Here is a 20,027-nt window from a genome sequence, read left to right as displayed (position 1 = left end):
GATTGGATTTACTGTTTGTCGTCTACCAAGAAGCAAGCTTGGTGTACAGATTATTTTTTTAAAATAAGACAATTGTAAATAATATTTTGAAAACGATCATTTTAAAATTTACAACTTTGCTCAACATGTTTCATTAAAAAGGATTAAACAGTATGTTTTTGCTCTTTGGGAAACTGCTACTTCCCCACCTACACATACAGATTTCACACTATGAACTACGGCCATCTGAAAAATGTTAAATATGGACACGGTCATGAATGTAGGAGGGAGGTCAAAGCAATGTAGAGGAAGGTTAGGAAGATATGGCAGCTTTATCATCAATGAATGGATAGTCGGTTCCCACACACACTGACAAACATAAAAAACAGTGAGTCGACGAGTGACGACAGCTTCAACGTCTCGCCTCACTGCATTGCAGTGCATATTAAATAATTTCTTAACAGCAGATGAAATGCCGCAACTCATAACCGACTCCTGTATCGGTGGCGTTTGTAGAAATGTTTTGGACATCCAGTTTTTTTATGAAAAGGGAAAACTGACTGATGTTCTGAGATTGGAATTGAGGATAATCAAATTGATATCTGATTTAAAAAAAAAAAACAGAATTATATTAAAAAGCACTATAATCCCACTAACAGCATGTACAACATGAGTGTAACAATTAACACCAAGATATGCTAAAATGGCTTTAAACATCCATCTTTACTTGCTAAGCAATACTCAAAGGAAACATTATTTTAACTTGTTTCTCTGGTTTCTTTAATTTAGTATCAAATTTTACATTAAGAAGAGGAATGCTGCATCAAAAAAAGGATTAAATTATTATAATATATTGAATGGTAAAAATTAAGTATTAAAGGATGTGTTTGTGCTGTAAAACCACCATAACCTTGAAAAATGCATTTAGTCAAAAATGACCTATTACTTCGGCTTCCTCTTTTGACAAAGTATCAACTGAGCACACAACAGATGCTGTGTATAAGTAATAAGCATACATTTTCATACACACCAGGTGCTGGTTGTCATTGTACATAATAGGATTCTGGCTTACAGCACAGGGTTACATCCATTAATCTGTCACAATACACAGATTCATGGCTTTCTGACTAGATTGTAAAAATTAGTATTTTTACTTTGGAGATATCTTACCACCAAGGAGCTTTGACTGACAGTTGATGAACTCGGGTTTCCGTGCTGAGCAGTAGCGTTGGCAGGTGTGATGAAGAATTTGGATGAAGGTGCACTTCTCTCCTGCTGAACTGGCAACCCACTGATCCAAACCATTGTCAAACACCAGGTCAAATTCTGGACAATCCTTCGAGTGAACAAGTAAACCGTTGTTTATAGGTTATGTTTATGTAAAATGCTCTATTTGCTGGTAGCGTTACGTACTTTGCTGGAGTCGATGCCATTAACCTGCCGTAGTTGATCAATTGTCCACTGTGATCTTTTGACAAAGGCAGACGATCCTTGGAACTGCTTCACTTTAGTGAGGGATACATGGGACGGTTTCTTGTTTGTCACTGTGGAAAACATAATAATTATGTATTAAAGATGCAACAACTAGTAATCAAAAATCTAGAACAATATCCTAATAATATATATATATATATACTTGACAAAATGATACAGCAGAAATTCTACCATTTTAAAAAGTCAGGAGGAAAACTTAAGGGTTATTACTGCAATACCTAAGCTAAAGCTGTGTTGAACTGAGACTTTACAAAAATCTTGTTTGGCACAGTCCAAATTAATCATACAATTTACAGTATCCCATTCTCTCCCAAAACTAAAGTATATACTAAAGGTGGTAAAGTATTTAAACCTTTATTACATCTATCTTGCTTGTTGAGGGTATTATTCTTGTTTTTTTTCCTATGAGTAAGGAAGTGGTAATCGTGAAGTATAGAATGAAAAATATTAAATACATCATTCAGTTTATAGCAAAAAAAAAAAGAAATCATTAATGAACAACTCACTTCAATCTTGCAACAACAACCTGATTTATTAGTCTGATCAAACATCCTGCAGTGAACTTACTTACAGGATTAACTTTCTATACTCCAGCTTTGTACATCATTTCCACACACAGATAATAATTTTATTAATTCAATTCCAATAATTTAAATCCAGCAAGGTCAAGAATGCATAAAAAGTATCGCTCGAGGACCAGACAAGGGCACACCTGCTCTGCTGTACAAAAAAGTCGTTTTTTACAATAACTTGATTGCTATAATTTGGTATGTATTAACCAATTCACCCCAGACCAGGAACAAGACATGTGTAGCTATATTATCTCTGATATAACATGATGGTTTTCTACTTTTTCTCATCACAACATCAAAAGGAAAAAAAAAACATCACGAACAGCTGTCGGATATTATTTATTTTTCCTTTTTTCCTTTAGCTACGACTCAATTCACTCAGGGTGCACTGCACCCATATTGAGGAATGTTTTACAAAGGTAGGGCTGAAAGAAACTCCTACAGCTCAAGAGATGTATGGTTATGTTCAGAGTATCCATTTTGACAGCTGCAGTAAATACTGGAGCTGCAGTGGGTGGACGGAAACAGGCGAACACACCGACAGACAGAATTATAGAAGCAATCACTCATTGCCTCCTCATTCAAACAGTTGCAGTGAAGACAGAGAAATGAAGTCAACAATCAGTGATCCTGGCAGAGGTGACACTGATGACTAATAGCTTTAAGAATGAGAAGATTTTATAAAGAGGTTCACAGTGGAGTGCAATCAACCACTGAGTTGAAGGACAGAAGATCATCTACTGCCTATAACCTTCCACTGGAATAATAATATGTCTCCAAGAAACAAAAAAATAATCCATGACAAGCTTTATTCTACATTCTTCAGTCAAACTGATAAAACAGAAATTGCGATAAGGTTTTATTTCATAAGTGACAAACTGATAGCTGAAATTTATCAAGTAAAATTTGATATGAACAAGAAATGACTAGATTTTATCAAAGGTATAACAATTTTATATTCTGATAAAGGGGAGGGGCAAAAGTACAGAATATGACCCCCATAGTAATTGGATGCTGATTTTCACTATTGTCTTGTCTCGGCAGTGATAATTTTTAGCAGCAGATTTGATTGACGTCCTGGACCAAGGGCATTTTTAAACCTCTCAAAACAAACAGAATTAATCCAAATATGAGTAAAATTGTGTCAACCATACTTAAAAATGTGCGACTCAAACCAATCTGTGTCATTTTTAAGCAAATCACAATCACTCAAACTACTTTGTGGCTTTTAGTCTTTGTTCAACAAGTTATGACATTCTACAAGGCATCAGTGGATCTGTGTTAAACTGTTGACACATCATCACAAATGAAGCTGCCAGACACCTCTGAGGCTCTCAAATCAATTTCATATTCAGCTGTTCACTACCTTCTTGTCAGGGTATCTCCCTTGAATATTAACACAATTACTGAAAGTTCTAAGGCTTTATTGAAATAGCAATCAAGCAAGAAGAAAACATTCAGCCAAGCTCTACAAAAATGTAACTTCCAAGTTGCTCTGATGACAAATTGAGATAAATTAATGCTGTTGGTGTGAAAGAAATTCTACAAACAATATTACACTAGGAAATTTCTGAATAAATGTAAACAGGGCCTGCCAAAGTGTGCCTGATGGCTGGAACCCAGCGTTCTGATGCTAAAAATTAGCGTAAATGTGAAACCTAAGATCATATATACACACATATATAGAGGCCTTTTTTTTCCCATTGGTGGTAAATATATTATAAAACATATATTCTTGTCTGCAATAAGTGCTCACACTGATATCTAGTTATTGGTGAATAACTAGACATAAATTAAATGAATTAAGTTCACTTAATTCACAATACATTGATGCTGCTTTTCTGTTCATATTGATGGTTTAATCTTTTTCAATCAACAATGCCAGCATCAAGTCTGCTGTGGGCTTTTTTGCCAATTTGAAAATTTGATTGAAATACATTTACAATTTGTTAAAAACCAGATTATTTTCATCCCGATGCATAAATTACTGGATTTGAAAATGGGAGTACTTCATTTTAGCGTGGCTGCATGCTTCTCTTTTAAAACTTGACTAAAACCCAAATTTACAATGATGCACCTGTTATTGATTTATGACAATGACATATGAGTAAAGGGTCAAGTATAAACAGAACGAAAAAGAAGGAAAACTGAAACTCAAAATGACTGAAAGGCAACCAAACATATTGTTCCTATGTGGTCTGGCTGTCCAAGAAAGGCTATGTTGGTGTTCCTTTCTTACCCCTTCTCATACTCTCATGGTGACACATACTCAAATCCTGCACTGAATTATCTCTTGTTGTTCTTTACTGTTTTCAGCTGCAGCTGAAAGGGAAACACGTACAGTGTCCTTTACAGACTGCAGACATCATGGAGGAAACATTCTCTGGATCAGCTGACGCTCAAGGAATTGTTATCACAGTCGTGGTTGTTAAGAGAGAATTCTTAGACATCAGAGGAAATTGACACCAGGAAGACAAATTCTGCTTTAAGGGCCACCTATGTGGGAAATAATTAAAAAGACCCTTATGTTTGCATAGTACCACCAATCAGACGCACAGAGAAATCCGCTTGTAAACAGAATCAGCAGATTTTATACTTGACAAATCCTAATTTATATCTCCGATCAGTGAGCACACAATGCATAAGTGTTTCTGGATTTCTCTGATAACACTCTTAGGTATTGAAGTTGGGAGAGAGTGAAGAAGATTGAGATATTTTTAGTATCAGTGTGGTGTTTCAAATGAATCTTTAGGAAAAAAACAGTTGTAAGAATCTACTGGTAAAAAAAAAATAAATGCTGTGACATGTCAACTATTCTTTCAGGTGACCAAAGTGGTGGGTTTGACATCAGCAAATAACAGAAAGCTAAATGTCATACAGATATCTTGTTATTTTAGTTATATCTTGTTAATTTCCAATCATCTGATAGGAAAAGATTGATGCTGCAATGCCATTTCAGAATTTTCCAGAAATTTTTGATAAAGATAAATAATTTTAGACATGCAATTTTAATAAAAAGTAAATAAAAATGAGATGCCTTTGTCTCATAATCATAAAGCATGGTTATGAGATATACCATAATCATACTGCTTCTGATTGATTGCTTGGCCAAGACTCATCTAAGAAGGTAAAATTCAAAAGTTAATTGAAGGCCTCTTCAAATTACGCAAAAGTCACAAACATTGTTCTGTGTCATCTTGTCATTTGTGGTTAAAGGTCAAGAATACCTTGTTAGAAAAGATTAAACTATTTTCTGAAAGCAACCCCTACTGCAGGAAGATGTCTTCAGGATCACTTTCAAAAAAAAGAAGAAAAAAGAAAGAAAGTCAAGCCACTTCCTGTAACAGCAGATCTGTTCTTCACTCTATCATTGAATAAATGCAGTCGCGATGGTAATCTCATTTGAGTGGGACAAAGACACACACAGAGAAGCAGACGGTTGTGAAAGGACAATAAGTTATAAGGGCCAAGGCCAAGTTTGATGCATTAAAATCCATTTACATATCATTATGGGAGGAGAAGGAACTAATGGAAGCTAAGTGCTCCACAGCTAAGAAATGTTCTTGGCTTGACGAGAAGACCTCGTCTCATTATGAAATATAAATGTTATCAAGGGATCTATTACAAATCCATTATCGTGCTTGTGCACCAAATAAATCTGAAAACAATTTTTTGAATTTGCTCAAGATGGTATCATTTTCCAAAGGCTGAGAAACATTTATCTTCAGAGAAAAGGTCGGCGATGCAACAAACCACAGTACATGCTAGGCTAGCAATCAGCACTCTGAAACAAACGTCTTTGTAGTCCATTCATGGGATGGAAAACACTGAAACTGTTGTGTCTGTGGAGTTTGGTAGGCAGGATGGTTACCATGCAGTGGCCAGGCACCAATTGAATAATGGAGGACATTTGTCACTGCAAACAACAACCACAGGACAGATCCCAGAAAAGAAACGCCAGTGACCGATTATAGATGGGCCAAGAAATTGACTGGTGAACAAAGAAAATAATCCAAATGTGGCCACCCTTGACTCTTCAGGCAGACATTAGCACCAAGGAGAAAAAATTCAGTTTTCCATTTGAAGTCTTTCAAATAAACAATTGTAGTGAGAGGAAGTTCAGAGACTGAGGACAATATTTTAAAAAAAACATATGTACCAATATACCAATATATTTAAGCTAAAAGTTTCCCAGTTATAGTTTTGTATGTCAGTAAATGCTCACTAAAGTGTCAGGATTAGATGACAGAGAACTGGATGCCATGTTTGTTGAGTCTTTCATTAGGAGTCTTTAAAATACCGTTTAAAAATGATCTTTTGACTGAAACTATGTTGTATTTTATTATGTAAAAATAATCACATTATTAAATGTGGTTACAGTGCTCCATTCACAAGTTTTTTTTAATTTATTTATTGTTTTTATTTTTGTACAGAGATTTTGTAATTCTCTTATGATGAGGGAAACGGGCAATGTTTTGATCGTTGCCAATAAGTAAAATGCATTTACATAATCATATTAGATTACGTCATGCCCTGTTAATATATTCAAAAGTGTGTGAAGTGTCTTCATCCTTTGAAATTCTTATCAATCCTTTTCTCTGAGCTGCTTTTAAAAACACATCACTTCCAAAGCTAAATAAGCTGTTCATTTTGCCGTCTGTCACATCTGTTATCCATCCAATTATAACACTCACCCAAGGACAACACATTAAAGGGATATTGGAGGCCTGACAAATTCTGAGTGCTGGCCATTCAAGCCCCAGAATCTCTTCTACACTACATAGACTTTATGGCATTTCAGGATGTGGTTAAAATTAAATGTTTTTCCAAAGTTCCATATAATTCAAAGAAAATGTTATGGGCTATGTTTACTATGTGATGAATATGTGAGCATATGAAAAAGCCAGAGTTTAGCTCATTGTTTAAGCTTATTGTCAGTAACTTTCAGTCTGTCTTTTCAAACCAAAGTAAAATCTGATATTTAGATCTTAGATTCTTACAGTGAATTTTATATTACGTCAGAAAATGAAAGCATTAGATTTTAGGTGGCTAAATTTCATTTTCTGTCCCATCCGTTCTCTCCTTGAAATAGTTTAGCAGAATAAAATCTGTCTGCAGAATATATTTTAAAAAAGCAACAACAATGTGACACGGAAAACTACTCCTCATATAACTTATAAATGATTCGTATGTTTTTATTCCATGTGTTTTTAAAAATGCACATCATCATTGGTATATTCTGTTTTTAATTATTATTATTTTTCCCTGACTGATGCCTATTTGGAGGTTGGACCAACATGCTTTGCAGAGTTTTTAATGGATGGAGAGGATGGCGGAAAGAACAGGAAAAGAAGCAATACCACCTGTTGAGCATGAACATGCATGATAGTTACAAAACGCCGTCTTTTATGGTATCATTTAATAAAACTGTAAAGACATAAAATCCCAAAGGAGGAAGGTGAAAAACAAAACAAGGTCAAGGCAGTTTATTTATGTGGGAAAACTTTGGCTTGTAAGAGACGACAAAGATCAATAACACAGTATGCATCAGTGCAGTATTGATCGGTGGAATGTGGACAACTCAGCAGCTCCACTGATCTGTAGAACCACCTGAGATTTAAACATGAAGAAATTTATGAAAAAGTGCTACAAAAATTGACTTGAATTGACAGAATTATTTTTTTCATAATTTATGTTAATAAAACTTGGTCTTTTTATTATATGTTCTTGCAACTGTCTTTTTTTTCTTAGGCTGTTTATTACTCATAATTTATTTTGTAATTTGTTTTATAGATGTCCTGCTTAGAACCTTTGAAAAGAACTAACCAGCTGCTTTTCATGTTTTCTTTTTCAAAATGCATATATATGAATGTCACAATACATGTCAGCTCAAACTAAAATGTTGCCATTTCTGAGGATGATGAAATCAGGGTGGACATTTCAGGAAGACATTGATCCCAAACACACAGCCAAGGGAAGTCTCAGTTGGTCTCAAAGAAAGTAAATAAAGTGCTCCAGCCAATCACCTGACCTGAAATCAATAGAAAATCTATGGAAAGAAGTAAAGCCAGGATTTTACATCAGGCACCCAAAGCTCCTGTACTTTTTGATAAATGTGGCATGTTGGGTATGAAGAAAGACAACAAACATCATTTCTAAATGAGAATATGCAGACATCTGATCTTGGCACAAACAAAGCTTAACTGAAGATACAAATTCTGTCATAGTCTTAACAGCAGGACAAAACTTAATTAAGAAACTGAAATAGAGTTCTAGTTTTTTTTTTTTTTTTACTGGTGTTGTATGAGACTCGCATTACTACCAAAAAATTCTTGGGAGAATGAAAACATACCACACAGTGCTGAAGTACTCTAATGATAAGAGTTTCTCCTAGGGGAAATAAATTAGAAACTGGAACTGGATGGTTATGAAATTATGGGCTTCTGTTCACAAATATAACTTGAAATTGCACGTGGTGTGTATTTGTATTCTGAATACTAGAATTGATACTTTATAGAAGCACCTAATGATGCGTATAACAACCACAAGTCTTTGGGAGTAGGTCCTTCGCAACTTTGCACATCTAGAGATTGATGTGCAATTTTTAGATGCTTCAGAGCAATTATTCTTTGAAAAATTGCTCCAACTCAGATTAGATGAAGAGGATTTGTGAACATAATTTTTCAAGCATTATAACAGATTCTTACTGGGATTTAGGTCTCATCTTTGATATTCAAATACATGGTGCTCTTACTATAGCTCTTACTGTAAATTCAGGGTTGGTATTCTGCTGCTTTTTGGTAGCCTTTGTCAGGTTATTTTACAGAACTTTTCTACATTTAGTTCCATCCATCTTTTCATCAATGCTATAACGGTATGCCGATGTCCCTGCTGAAGGAAAGCAGCCCCACGGCAAGCCACCATCATAGGGATGGTACATAATAGAGTATGCATCAGAATGATGCGTACTCTATTAAATATCCGCTTCACATTGTTCTATTTTCCTCTCATTTAACAAAAGGATGTGCTCGCACCCATAACCTGCTGTGTTCCTTGGTCTTGATCCAGTTTGTGAATCCTGTCAAAAAATGACAGGCAACTGGCTGCACTGGGTTCTATACAATGGAGTTAGAGTACAATGGGCTAATTACGGAGACAGGTCAATTTATTTTATGTTTACTTTTTAAAACTGATTGAAAACCATCCATTCTTTTTTTTAGCATCACAATTATGCAATACTTTATGTTGGTCAATAGCATAAAATCCAAATACATTGGATTTGTGGTTGTATGTTCAAAACGTATAGAAACAGTGTCACTGAGGGTAACACATTGCTGCTCTGTCAGGATGATTCATAAACAGGATGGTAAACTTTCACTTGTTCCCTGCCTGGCTTTCCATCTGGTCTTTCCATGAATTATGTCCCACATAGCAGGAAAACAGCTGGCGAACATAATATTGATATTATATTGTAATGTATTTTTTCCTTTTTACATCCTTGGCTTAAGGGGGAAAAATAGACAGCTTTAAACTATTTTACTAACCAACTCATATTTTTTTTTACAATCATTTAAGATCATTTAAGAATCTGAAGGACAATGTTTTTATTTCTTATGATTCATCATAAAAACTAAAGTACAATAAAATGTCTAACAAAATGAAAATGTCTCATTTAAACTAGACTTCTCACTAATTCACAGCATGTGCTGAAGCTTTGTCATGGAGCCAGCTGAGATGCTTAGCCCTGCCCTTAATGTAAAATACCAGAGCACAGCCCACATAGGGCTTGACAGAGGAGGTCTTAGCCATTCCCAATAGAGCCCCTGCAGTCGACTGTCACCAGCCCTGTTCAGTCACGCAGATGCCTGGAGAGAGTGAGATGCCAAGTTGCCAGTCTATATCCTGTCTAACCTTTATGGCCTTACAGAGGCTATACTTAAAGATATTACATCACATAGAGTTGGCTTGCAACACCTGCAACCAAACCTGGTGGATACATCTCAGTTTTAGAAAATGTTACTTTTCAAGAATTTTCATTTTCCACTTGAGAAGGTCTCTATGATGACACAGAGGTTCAACAACACCCACTTCAATCATTTCACAAAAGCTGTTTAAATGAACTTTATACCAATGAAAATCAGTTAACATAGACATGCATCTCACAAAGCTGCAACACCTGCTTTTTCATACAGCTTGAAACATAAAAACACTACATAACATCTGACTGAAATTATAAATAATCAGAATTATGTGGCGAATACCTGATCTATTTTTTGTGAAGCTCCTCAAAAGTTAGTCCAATTGTAATTTTCCATTCTAAATGAAGTGGGACATGAGGCAGGGTAGAGAGACAACCAAAATATGGAAACTATTAGTCTGTGACGCAGTTGTCCGGTTCCGATTTCTGATCTCGAGACCTTTACTGTATATTTTTCTTCCTTCTCTCTCTGCTCTTTTACTGTGCCACTGGTGTCAAAGACTAATGGGGCCACAAAAATTAAAGTAAATATACATCACTCCACATATTTCTCTGATTTCTCTAATTCTGGGATGTTGTCTACTGATTGTATGGAAATTGTGCTGATTGTATGGAAACCTGATTTTTGACTTTACTACAGCAAATCCATCTAAAAATCAGACAATTTATATCATGAGACAACTGCTCTGTGCATCTCATGACAAAAATGAACATTTTACCAATTACTAGGGAAAAGATGCAAGACCAACCAAACCAGAATTAACAGTGCAGCATTATATCAGGAAAGCAACTGCAGAAGAGGAAGCACAGCATTCTAGCATTATGACCACGTTTCAGATATGTAAAGTCTAAACAATTACAGTTGCAATTAAGAAATCTGTTTCACAGGTTATAACTTACAGCACACTTGGTTGCATCTGCACAGGACTAAGAACAATGCAGGTATGTTTCAAGCTTAAAGACTGTTGAAAACATCTACCTGCTCAAGACGAAGTAATTTTACATGTCTAATGACGTGATTGACTGACACTATGTTTAAAAAAATTAGGCATTTATATCAAGCTCAGCCTCAGCACATCCTCTTACGGCATTTCTGTAAATGTAAAAGCATAGCTCAGAAAAACAATGTGCACATTCTCACAGTAAATATGAGAATGTTTTCACATCACATAGAATGCAGAGAGTTTTCCCCACTTTTTAACACAACTGTAGTCATATTTTGTTAACAAATCAAGTAGAAATTTGCAGTTTCAACCACAAAGGTTTTTTTATTTATTTTTTTTTTTTTCTGATTCATTGATATATCAGGACACTTGTATCTGATTTAACCTTATTTTGGAGAGTGGATCTCACTGGACACCACAGATCTTCACTGGCTTTGAGTTCCATGATTGAATTGCCCAGTGGCAGGCCTAAGAGAGGTGTGAAGATGTAGGTGGGGAGCATATGGTGTTTTTTTGATGTCCTGGTGAGAAATGAGCCAAGCAGAGACTTCCCTACAGAGAGTGTTGAAGACACACAGAGGGACTCCAGCTGGTCCTCTGGGTGACCTTCATTACCACAATTAACATGGATGCCAGTCACAGACACACTAAACTCCATTTAATGTTGTTCTGTAAGAATGACCCGAGACAACAAAAGCAAAGAGCACAACACAGTTGTCCAGTGAGAAGAAAAAAAAGTCAGCTTATGAAATGAGTTCAAACTAAGGATCGATGTATTATTAATGCACAAGCGACAAGCTCTGGTTCGCATATTAGTTTATGACTAACAGCCTTACAATACAGTTGACTATTACATTGTATATCCTAGAGGGTGTAATGCAGCAAGCAGCAGCAAAGCAGACGGAAATGGCAGAAAATACAACATTCTTCTGTCATTAATTTGAGAGACAGGCATCCATATTTATTGCCACATGCCTCAGCTTTCATGGGGTGAGTCACTGAGGTCATCAAGTGTGCAGGTCCAGAGAACATAAAACCTCCTTATATACCAAGATGGCTGAACTATATGGTCTTTTTAGTGTTGTAACGAAATGAGTTCCTACAATAAACATTGCAAAGGGCAGTCGTATAAATTCACAGATTCATAAAACTGGCAATTCCTTCTCCTGCTTTGGGTGCAGGTTAGAGATGAAGTATAATGTAATTTAACACACACAAACACACAAGAAAATAATTAGAAAATATATTAATGTATTTAAAATATCAAGAAGTGGACTGGGGGTGTTCCAACTTCAATCTTGTAATAAAGCTGGTGAACAGATTAGTTTTTGTGAAATAGTATATCTTTAGTTAAAGGGAAATTCAATTATAGATATATTTTTTTTACTAATTAGTTGTGAAATATCTTACAAAGATCTGTTCATTCTGAAGTTGCTCTTGGTTAATCATAAATCAGCAACAGAACTGGCCATCCCCCAATGTGAGACTAAAAAAGACTGATGAAACCAAAGCAAAATGGAGTCCACTGACAAGAGTGATATCGATGTGCATCTAAAATCTCCAACTTGCCATCATTCTTAAGATACTAATAGATTGAAGGCAGTGGTCTCTCAGTCGACTGAATGCTACATAGATTAAAAAAACTCACACACACAATTACAATCTGTCCACCTCAGGAATGAGTCAGCTGTATTAAAAAAATGGTCTTTGACTTTATTCAGTGCTTTCTTTCAGTTACTAATTTCCCATAAGCCATCAGCAAGAACAAATACCTGTTTTTGGAAATTGTAAGCTCTTACGAGGAGCAAAAGCACGCTCAGTTCTCCAAATAACTAAATTGAAGTTTATGAATTTAGTGTTATACAAAATGTTGATTGAAACTCAAATGCTTTTCTTTTTTTTCCCTATAGAGCATTGCTAAAAATGATCTTTTGTCAGTTTCAATAGGATGATGCTCAGCTAAAGATACGCAATTTCAGCTTAAAAGCAAATATTTCACATTTATTTCCTGTTTTTCCCTGAAAAGAACAACAGAGTGTGGAAAAAAAAAACATTTCCAATTGCTCAGTCTTATAATTAATGCTTCAAAAAGCAACAAAATATTAATTTTCTGGATGGGTTTGCAGCTTGTCTGTAAGGGGGAATGATTGGACCGAAGCCCAAGCAGGTGTGAACCACTCGCTATGAGGGATAAATGTTCCAGGAGGAAATGTCAAACATGCCTCTCCCCAGAAACACTCACTTCTCATTCTGAGAGATCCAAGTTGTTGAAAGGGCAGAAATGAAATACACTGTCGCCAGAGAGTTCAAGGTCTGCCTTGGGGTCGTCTCACAGTGGGACATGCTCTGAAAACCTCTAAAAGGAGATCAAACGCTTTAACCAGCTCAAATGACTTCTTTTGATTATCATCTGCCCCCCGGATGGAGAAGCTTTTATCTGTGTTTCTAAAGCTGAGTCAAGCCACCCCGTGGATAAAACTTACTTCAGTCACTTGAATCTGGGATGTCGTACTTTCAGCCAAGATCCGGATCAGAAGTCGGACCGAAAGATAACTGAAAACCTTCATTTTATAGTTGTGCCCTTCATTCATCATTGCAGACGAAAGCAAGCTCTACGTTACTTCTGATGAGGTCCAGAGAAGCCATCCGTCTTTGTCTAATGGAGCGCCCTCGTCTCACATACGTTACAGACTAATTTTTGGAGGCCCAAGAAACTTGGGAGATACACTGTTTGACTATATTGTTATTTTGTAAATACAAGACAAAGAGAAACATCTAATCATGCTGCTTTGTTTTGATGGTGATCGAGGTTGACTGGCTGCACTAAGATCCTCCTCCTGGCTCTGATTGGTTGTTCTGACTAAGCAGAGTATTCCTGCAGATTATAGTGGAGCCATAGGGAAAAGTGGCCTGACACCCTCATTAAAACAACTGATAATGAGCTCTTAATTTAAGCCTTTGCTTTTTTTAGGCAAATTGATTTAACAGCTGGGATCACTGTCTCCAACTTCTTCCACCTGTTTTCTTCACAGAGTGTTATTTAAATATATGCCTGATTGTATCCCTTGGTGAGGCCAACAGGATGAAGAACATCACTGTGTTCAGATAAAAGCTTTCCCACATGTATTGATCTGTGTCACTGCATATAAACCAGTGTAACTGAAGCTAATTGAAACACAATTATCTGTCTGTCTTGCAATTAAATTTTACCCTCACAGCGCTCAATTTTTAGGCAGCAATAATCCGGAGAAAATATTACAGACCTAGCAAATCCAAAAGAAATCCAGTAAATATCAAAAAATGTACATTGAAACATGTTGCTTATTGCAGATACTGAATAACAATTGATTGTGCACACTGTTTAAACAACAACCTGGGGTAATACATCATGCATGGTCGATCCACCACTGGATGGAAGCCAGACTAATTGACATGCTTCTGGTGGCTGAGCCAAGTAGACAATCTAGTGATGATGTTTCTTGTTGAGAGGTTATTGTACTTTGTGTAAAATAATAATTATTTTATCTAATTTTATTTGTTTCATTTTAAGCATGTGATGTTTTTACTCCAAAATGCAAATTAAAAAGAAGCTGAGCCAACATGCAACATTAACTTTTGAATTCAAGTGCACATAAACAAAAAGGATGAGTTTGCCCCCCTTGCAGGGAAATAATAAAAAAAGTCACATCAAAAACAAATGCTGCAAGTACAGCATTAGAGAGTTCATGAAAAGCATGTTATGTGTTGGTTGCAATGAAGTGCTTTATAAATGCAAGCAAAACATTGAGACTTTGCATCACCTCTTATTAAATTTTCAATAGAACAGATCATATTCAGGAGAAAATAATCTCCATTTATAATAATAATAGATTCATAATTAAAACATGACCTGATACGAATACAATGAAAAGAAGATTTGCGTTCCAGTTTCTTGATTTTACATCAAAGACTCCAGCTTTTCACTACGACAGAAAAACAACTAAGAAAGACTTGTATGAGGGAAAGAGAGAGGTGACATACTGCAGTCAAGTTCTGATAGCTCAAGCAAGTTCAAAGCTGGAAAAGTGAAATAAGAATGCCTGGGTGGAAGAAAAGGATGAACCATCATAGAAAAAGAAAAACAAGAGCAGATCAAAGTTTTAGGGAGTTGTGGTTTTAGACAGCAAAATACACCCTGTTCCAACTTTTATCACTTTATTCCAAGAGCCCAGCCAAGAAAAATCTATATAATCTACAATTTCGGGGTAGGGATGTAGTCACCACTAGAACAAAAAAATAATATTAACACTAAAATAATATGACAAGTGTTACTTAGACATTAAAAACATCCAAGACTTGAAGCTATCAATATTTTTAATAAAGGTTGTACTTGTCAAGCCTTAATTCTAATTCTTAGCATGAATTTGAAAGGCAAGTTAAACACTGGTTACAAAAACAAAAATAATAATTTGCTTCTTTGTTTCTCTTGTCTTACAAGCGTATTTTTAGTCAAACTTGCTATCTTTTTAAAACCCCTTACCCATCACATCAAAAATAATGACATATCAAATGGATCTATGAGGACACCAGCATCCTAATGACAGACAAGGGGGTAAATTTAATAGCAGCATGTGAATTTAGAAAACTAACACCGTACTAGGACATGACTGTCCCACAGTAATTTCAATCGGGAGAGACTCAGATGAGAATGAAAGCGATTAGAAAAGTTAGTTAAGTCTTTGGCGCTCGGGCCCCGGCTAAGGACATCGAGCTGACGCGATAAGCTCGGATGAGCATTCCCGATGCTGATAGGAATGACATCCCCCCGGGACCCGGCCTGGTGGTGGAGGTCAGTGAATGAGTATGCCTGGGAGCCTGGACGATGGAGGTGGAGAAGGGGTGGAGGTGGGCTGAGCGCAGACTCGGGAGCGTCTGATGGGGAAGGAAGGGTCGAGGACACGGCAAAGCAGCTGTACGCAAGGAATCACCAAGAAAGGGATCCGCTGGGATGGTTTGCTGGGAAGCTGGGACGTGCGACTGAACGTGTTGAGCGCAGCAGCGAAACGGGAGGCACTTTGGATGGACGTCCTTATGAACTGAGGCGTGGTCGGTGATTGGCTGCGACATGGCTAAGTCTAGCGATGATAGGTCGTCAGTGATTAGCGGGAAGCGCCTACTGAAAGCTGCGGGAGGGGCTAAAGAGTCTTCCAGATTGAATTTACGCCTAGGCTTCATTTGACCTGTTTGCAGTAAAAACATAAAAGAAAAGCTAATGCAAAAGCACAGAGTCAACAGTTTCTAATCTGTAATGGTGTATAAACAAATGAACCTGGGAAACAGAGATGTCACCACAATCTGCCGTGCTGTACATGGTTGTATTAACTGATTTACAAGAAGGTTCTACAATTTTAGCATTTATGGAAAAATAGCACCTTTTTTACGTTGGAGTCAGCAACTCATTGTTTTGGGCTTTGTTAAATAATGAAACGTAATTCAATGGCAAAGTTTAGAAGTTAAACCAGATAAGAAATCGTAGCCAGTGAAATTGTGTAATGTAAATTAGCAGAACGCTCTATACTTAAATATGTTTTTATCTGGGCTATACATGAAAACGTAATTTTCATACCAATGCCAGAAAATCTAAAATTAGTGAGCCAAATCTAAACAGTTTTCATCATCCTGGTTTATCACTGATCCTTTTAGTGTTTTCCTGCTATTTTCTTGAAGCTTGTGATCGTGAGAGACAGCCAAAGGATCTGCTTTTAGAAATACCTCTTCTGTACTTCTCACAGTGTAATTTAAGTGTCTCTTTTTGCAAGACGAAAAACAGTGACTAATGAAATACTTCACAGTACAGCCCTCCATGTCTTCTTGCAGACAGCAGCAACTGGACTCAGATTTGCTTGGAAGGCAGAATTTTCCATTCTTGTGCCATAGATAAATCCACTCCCTGCCCTTAAAAGAGACTTATAGAGTTAACTGCAGACACACTAGGTCAGCAAATCTATGTGCCTCTCTTCAGAATCAATACAAGTCGATTTAAAATGATAGAAAAATCCTCAAGCTCAGCAAGCATGAATACATGTTTGAATTAATTACATCAGGTGACATTAATCACTCAAAGAATGAACCCTTTACCTGTTTCATGAAACTTTTCCTTCTCTGAAAAACACACACAAAAAATGGACATTCTGGCCAAACACTTTAATTTAAGTTTCATTAAACCAGAGGTTATTTCTCTAAATACAGAAAGTTCCTCCTCCTATTGAGAATATCCTCACCAATAGAAATGTTTCAGTACAGATTTGGTTCCCCAACCCGAGCAGTGGATAAGACAAACAGTTTAGTCATTACAACAAAAATTAAAAAGGGATTTTGTGGAGACGAAAACAATGAAACAGACACACAACTTTGATTTTGTTTCTGTTTCAGAAGCCTAAGTAATTCCGTCTAATCAACTTCACCAAGGAACAAGAGGTCTTAACACTTGGTAAAATTGTTGTAGAGTTTTATTGCCAGAAAAGATTATGTATTTTCAACTGTGCACCTTGTATCACATGACTTGGGAAAATATATTTTGGCAGAAATAGATGGAAGGATCCCGGTGGAAAACCAGCACTTAAGAAATTGAAGCCTATAACTTTTTATGTTAATGTAACTGTAAATAAGGGCAACACAAAACACCAATACTGTGTGAAGACATTTTGTTCCTGTGGCAAAAATTAATTATTCAAGATATTTGAGCTATGTAAAGTAATTTTTAAATCATTAGCAACAGTTTAAAAATCAGGAACACTTGCTGCCTCCTTTTCTATATCAGACCTGATTTCTTTCCAGTAAATTCAGAAAGTGAGAACACTTGGGACTTCCCGTCCATTTACAGTAATATCTCTCCTCCTTATTACCCAGGGCTTCCTCAGGATATCCTAAAGGTCATTGCATACTGCACACTGAAAACTAAACAGTTGTCTGTTTTTATAATATAAGAATGACTCACTTTACATATGCACAGAAATATATGTGAGTAATTTTAATAAAACATATGTGTTTACAGGAAACATTCCTGCCACATATGTTTTACAGCGAGCTTTTTGCAGACATTCCAGTTTTATCAGGCCAAACATAACATGACTATATTAAAAGCAAGAGGCTACAATGACCCATTTGAAATTAGTCAACACATAGTGTGATGTGACTGAACAAAGAATAAATAGAACAAAGAACTCCAAGCAGCTAACTGAGCCTATTGTTTCATTAGATCTGTGTCGCTCACTTCCTGACTCTCCTAGTTCACAGAGGCCAAGTGAGAAACGGTATAATTTGTTCCTTTTCACAAAACCTTCTCACTGGGATATTAAAAATGTACTGGAGACAAAAAATAAAAAAATAAAAATCTAAACTTAATGTGCCTGACACTTTGGTGTGCTGCAAACTGAGACATGAAAGCAAACAGTGGTCTGTGTGTTAAAAATGAGCATATAATCTGATATGTTATTTTTAAAATTACTCATGGCTCTCTTCACACAGTAATACAAGACTTATGTCCACTTCTTTCTCTGTAAATATTCTTCCGACTGGAGATATTAATATTTAATTCAAACCAGATGTTGATGACAAACACACCTATCAAAACAATGTAGATCATAAATTAGATGTAATGAAGTGTAACCACAGGGTTAGCAAACATCCTTTGCTAATGCTTTGAAAGCAAACAGCTGAAATATATTAGTAAGGCAATATACAACAGGTTTAATAATATTTAATAGCCTTTTAAAAAAAATTCTTATTACCAAGGTTCAAACAGCATTTTATTATGGTTGAAGGGTGCTTTCCTTTGCAAACTACATTATACTTGGAGTTTTTTGTTTTTAACTGTAAAAACTCAATTGGTCTTAGGTGCCCCCCAAAACTTTAGGACCTGAAGGTAGTTTGTATGTCAAAATGACTTAGAACTGCACCTGAACAATGCTTACTAAAGGAGTTGCCTTGATATCATCATTAATACAAATATTTTTAGATATAGTAACAAATACATTTTGGTAAACGTGTTCAATACTCATCTCGCATGCCATTCAACTTTATTTCACAAACTGTAATTTATGGACTGATTTGTTGTAGCTTCTGTGTGTATCCGTTGGCTTGATGCTGATTTAGGATAATTAGGATTTTAGGTGAAATTAATTTTACAGGCAATTAAGTCAAATAAAGTTGATTTACAATTTGATGTTTGAATGGCTGACTAAGCGTGTGTTCTTCATTATCTAGGGTCACTTGTTTGATATCGCTTCCATCTTTTTTCCTCTACATAATGCAGTTCAGATGAGAGGAAGGATGTGGGGAACAAGCTTTGCTAACACAAAAACAACAGCTGGAAACAACGCGATTCTTTTTTCCAGTGCAGGTTTGTGGACTGTTGGTGAAGTAATACATATGAAGGACAAATACCCTGGATCAAAACATGTCTGAACTGATGTTGCTCTCAGAATATTACTTCCATAATAGTAACAATACCTCATTTACCCAGGCCATTTCCTGCTGTAATTATGTGGACAACACTTCCACTGGATTCAGAAACTAGCACACACCCTTGCATAGGAATCAAAAGGAAACGGTTTGTATAAACAAATATGTGTCACCCCATGTTATAATGTGTTCGAATGAACAATACTACTTTCTTGTAGTTGAACATTTATTGTGTATGAGATTGTGATTGTGTGTCTTTAAATATTAACTTTTTTACAAAGGGGTTTTACTACACATTTGATCCATTGCAAAGGTTTTGTTTACTCTTACAAAATGTCAGAAATATGTCTCCATAGGACATTTACCACACATCCAACTCCTACCAGAGGAATATAAACAATTGAAGTCTACCACATTAATATTTTACAGTAACCATCATATTCACTACGTCTGACAATATTTATTTTGTTTTTATTTTTGTTGTTGTACATTCCCTTATTTCGTCTGCTTTGCTTCTATGCTCATCTCTCTTTTTCTATTTTTTAACAATGACATCTGCACAGAATTTAAGAGTTTTGTAAATTTCCAATGCATAACAATAGAAACCATTACATTACA

The 20,027-nt window shown here is 36.0% G+C and overlaps 1 protein-coding gene across 2 annotated transcripts in view; it reads right to left on the bottom strand.

The window, feature by feature from the left end:
* stxbp6 (syntaxin binding protein 6 (amisyn)) overlaps positions 1–20,027 on the bottom strand; it is a 47,183-nt gene that overhangs the window by 9,533 nt on the left and 17,623 nt on the right. For both annotated transcript variants that reach the window (XM_055038420.1, XM_055038421.1), the window contains exons 3-4: positions 1,393–1,523; positions 1,150–1,315 (exon numbers count right to left, since the gene is read on the bottom strand). In XM_055038420.1, coding sequence (XP_054894395.1) covers positions 1,150–1,315; positions 1,393–1,523 — 297 coding nt within the window. The remainder of the gene's footprint in view (positions 1–1,149; positions 1,316–1,392; positions 1,524–20,027) is intronic.

The sequence above is a fragment of the Poeciliopsis prolifica genome, unplaced genomic scaffold (genome assembly GCF_027474105.1).
Source record: "Poeciliopsis prolifica strain line A6 unplaced genomic scaffold, Auburn_PproV2 SCAFFOLD013, whole genome shotgun sequence".
In the NCBI taxonomy this organism is placed as follows: Eukaryota; Metazoa; Chordata; class Actinopteri; order Cyprinodontiformes; family Poeciliidae; genus Poeciliopsis; species Poeciliopsis prolifica.
This window is presented reverse-complemented; position numbering and strand designations above follow the sequence as displayed.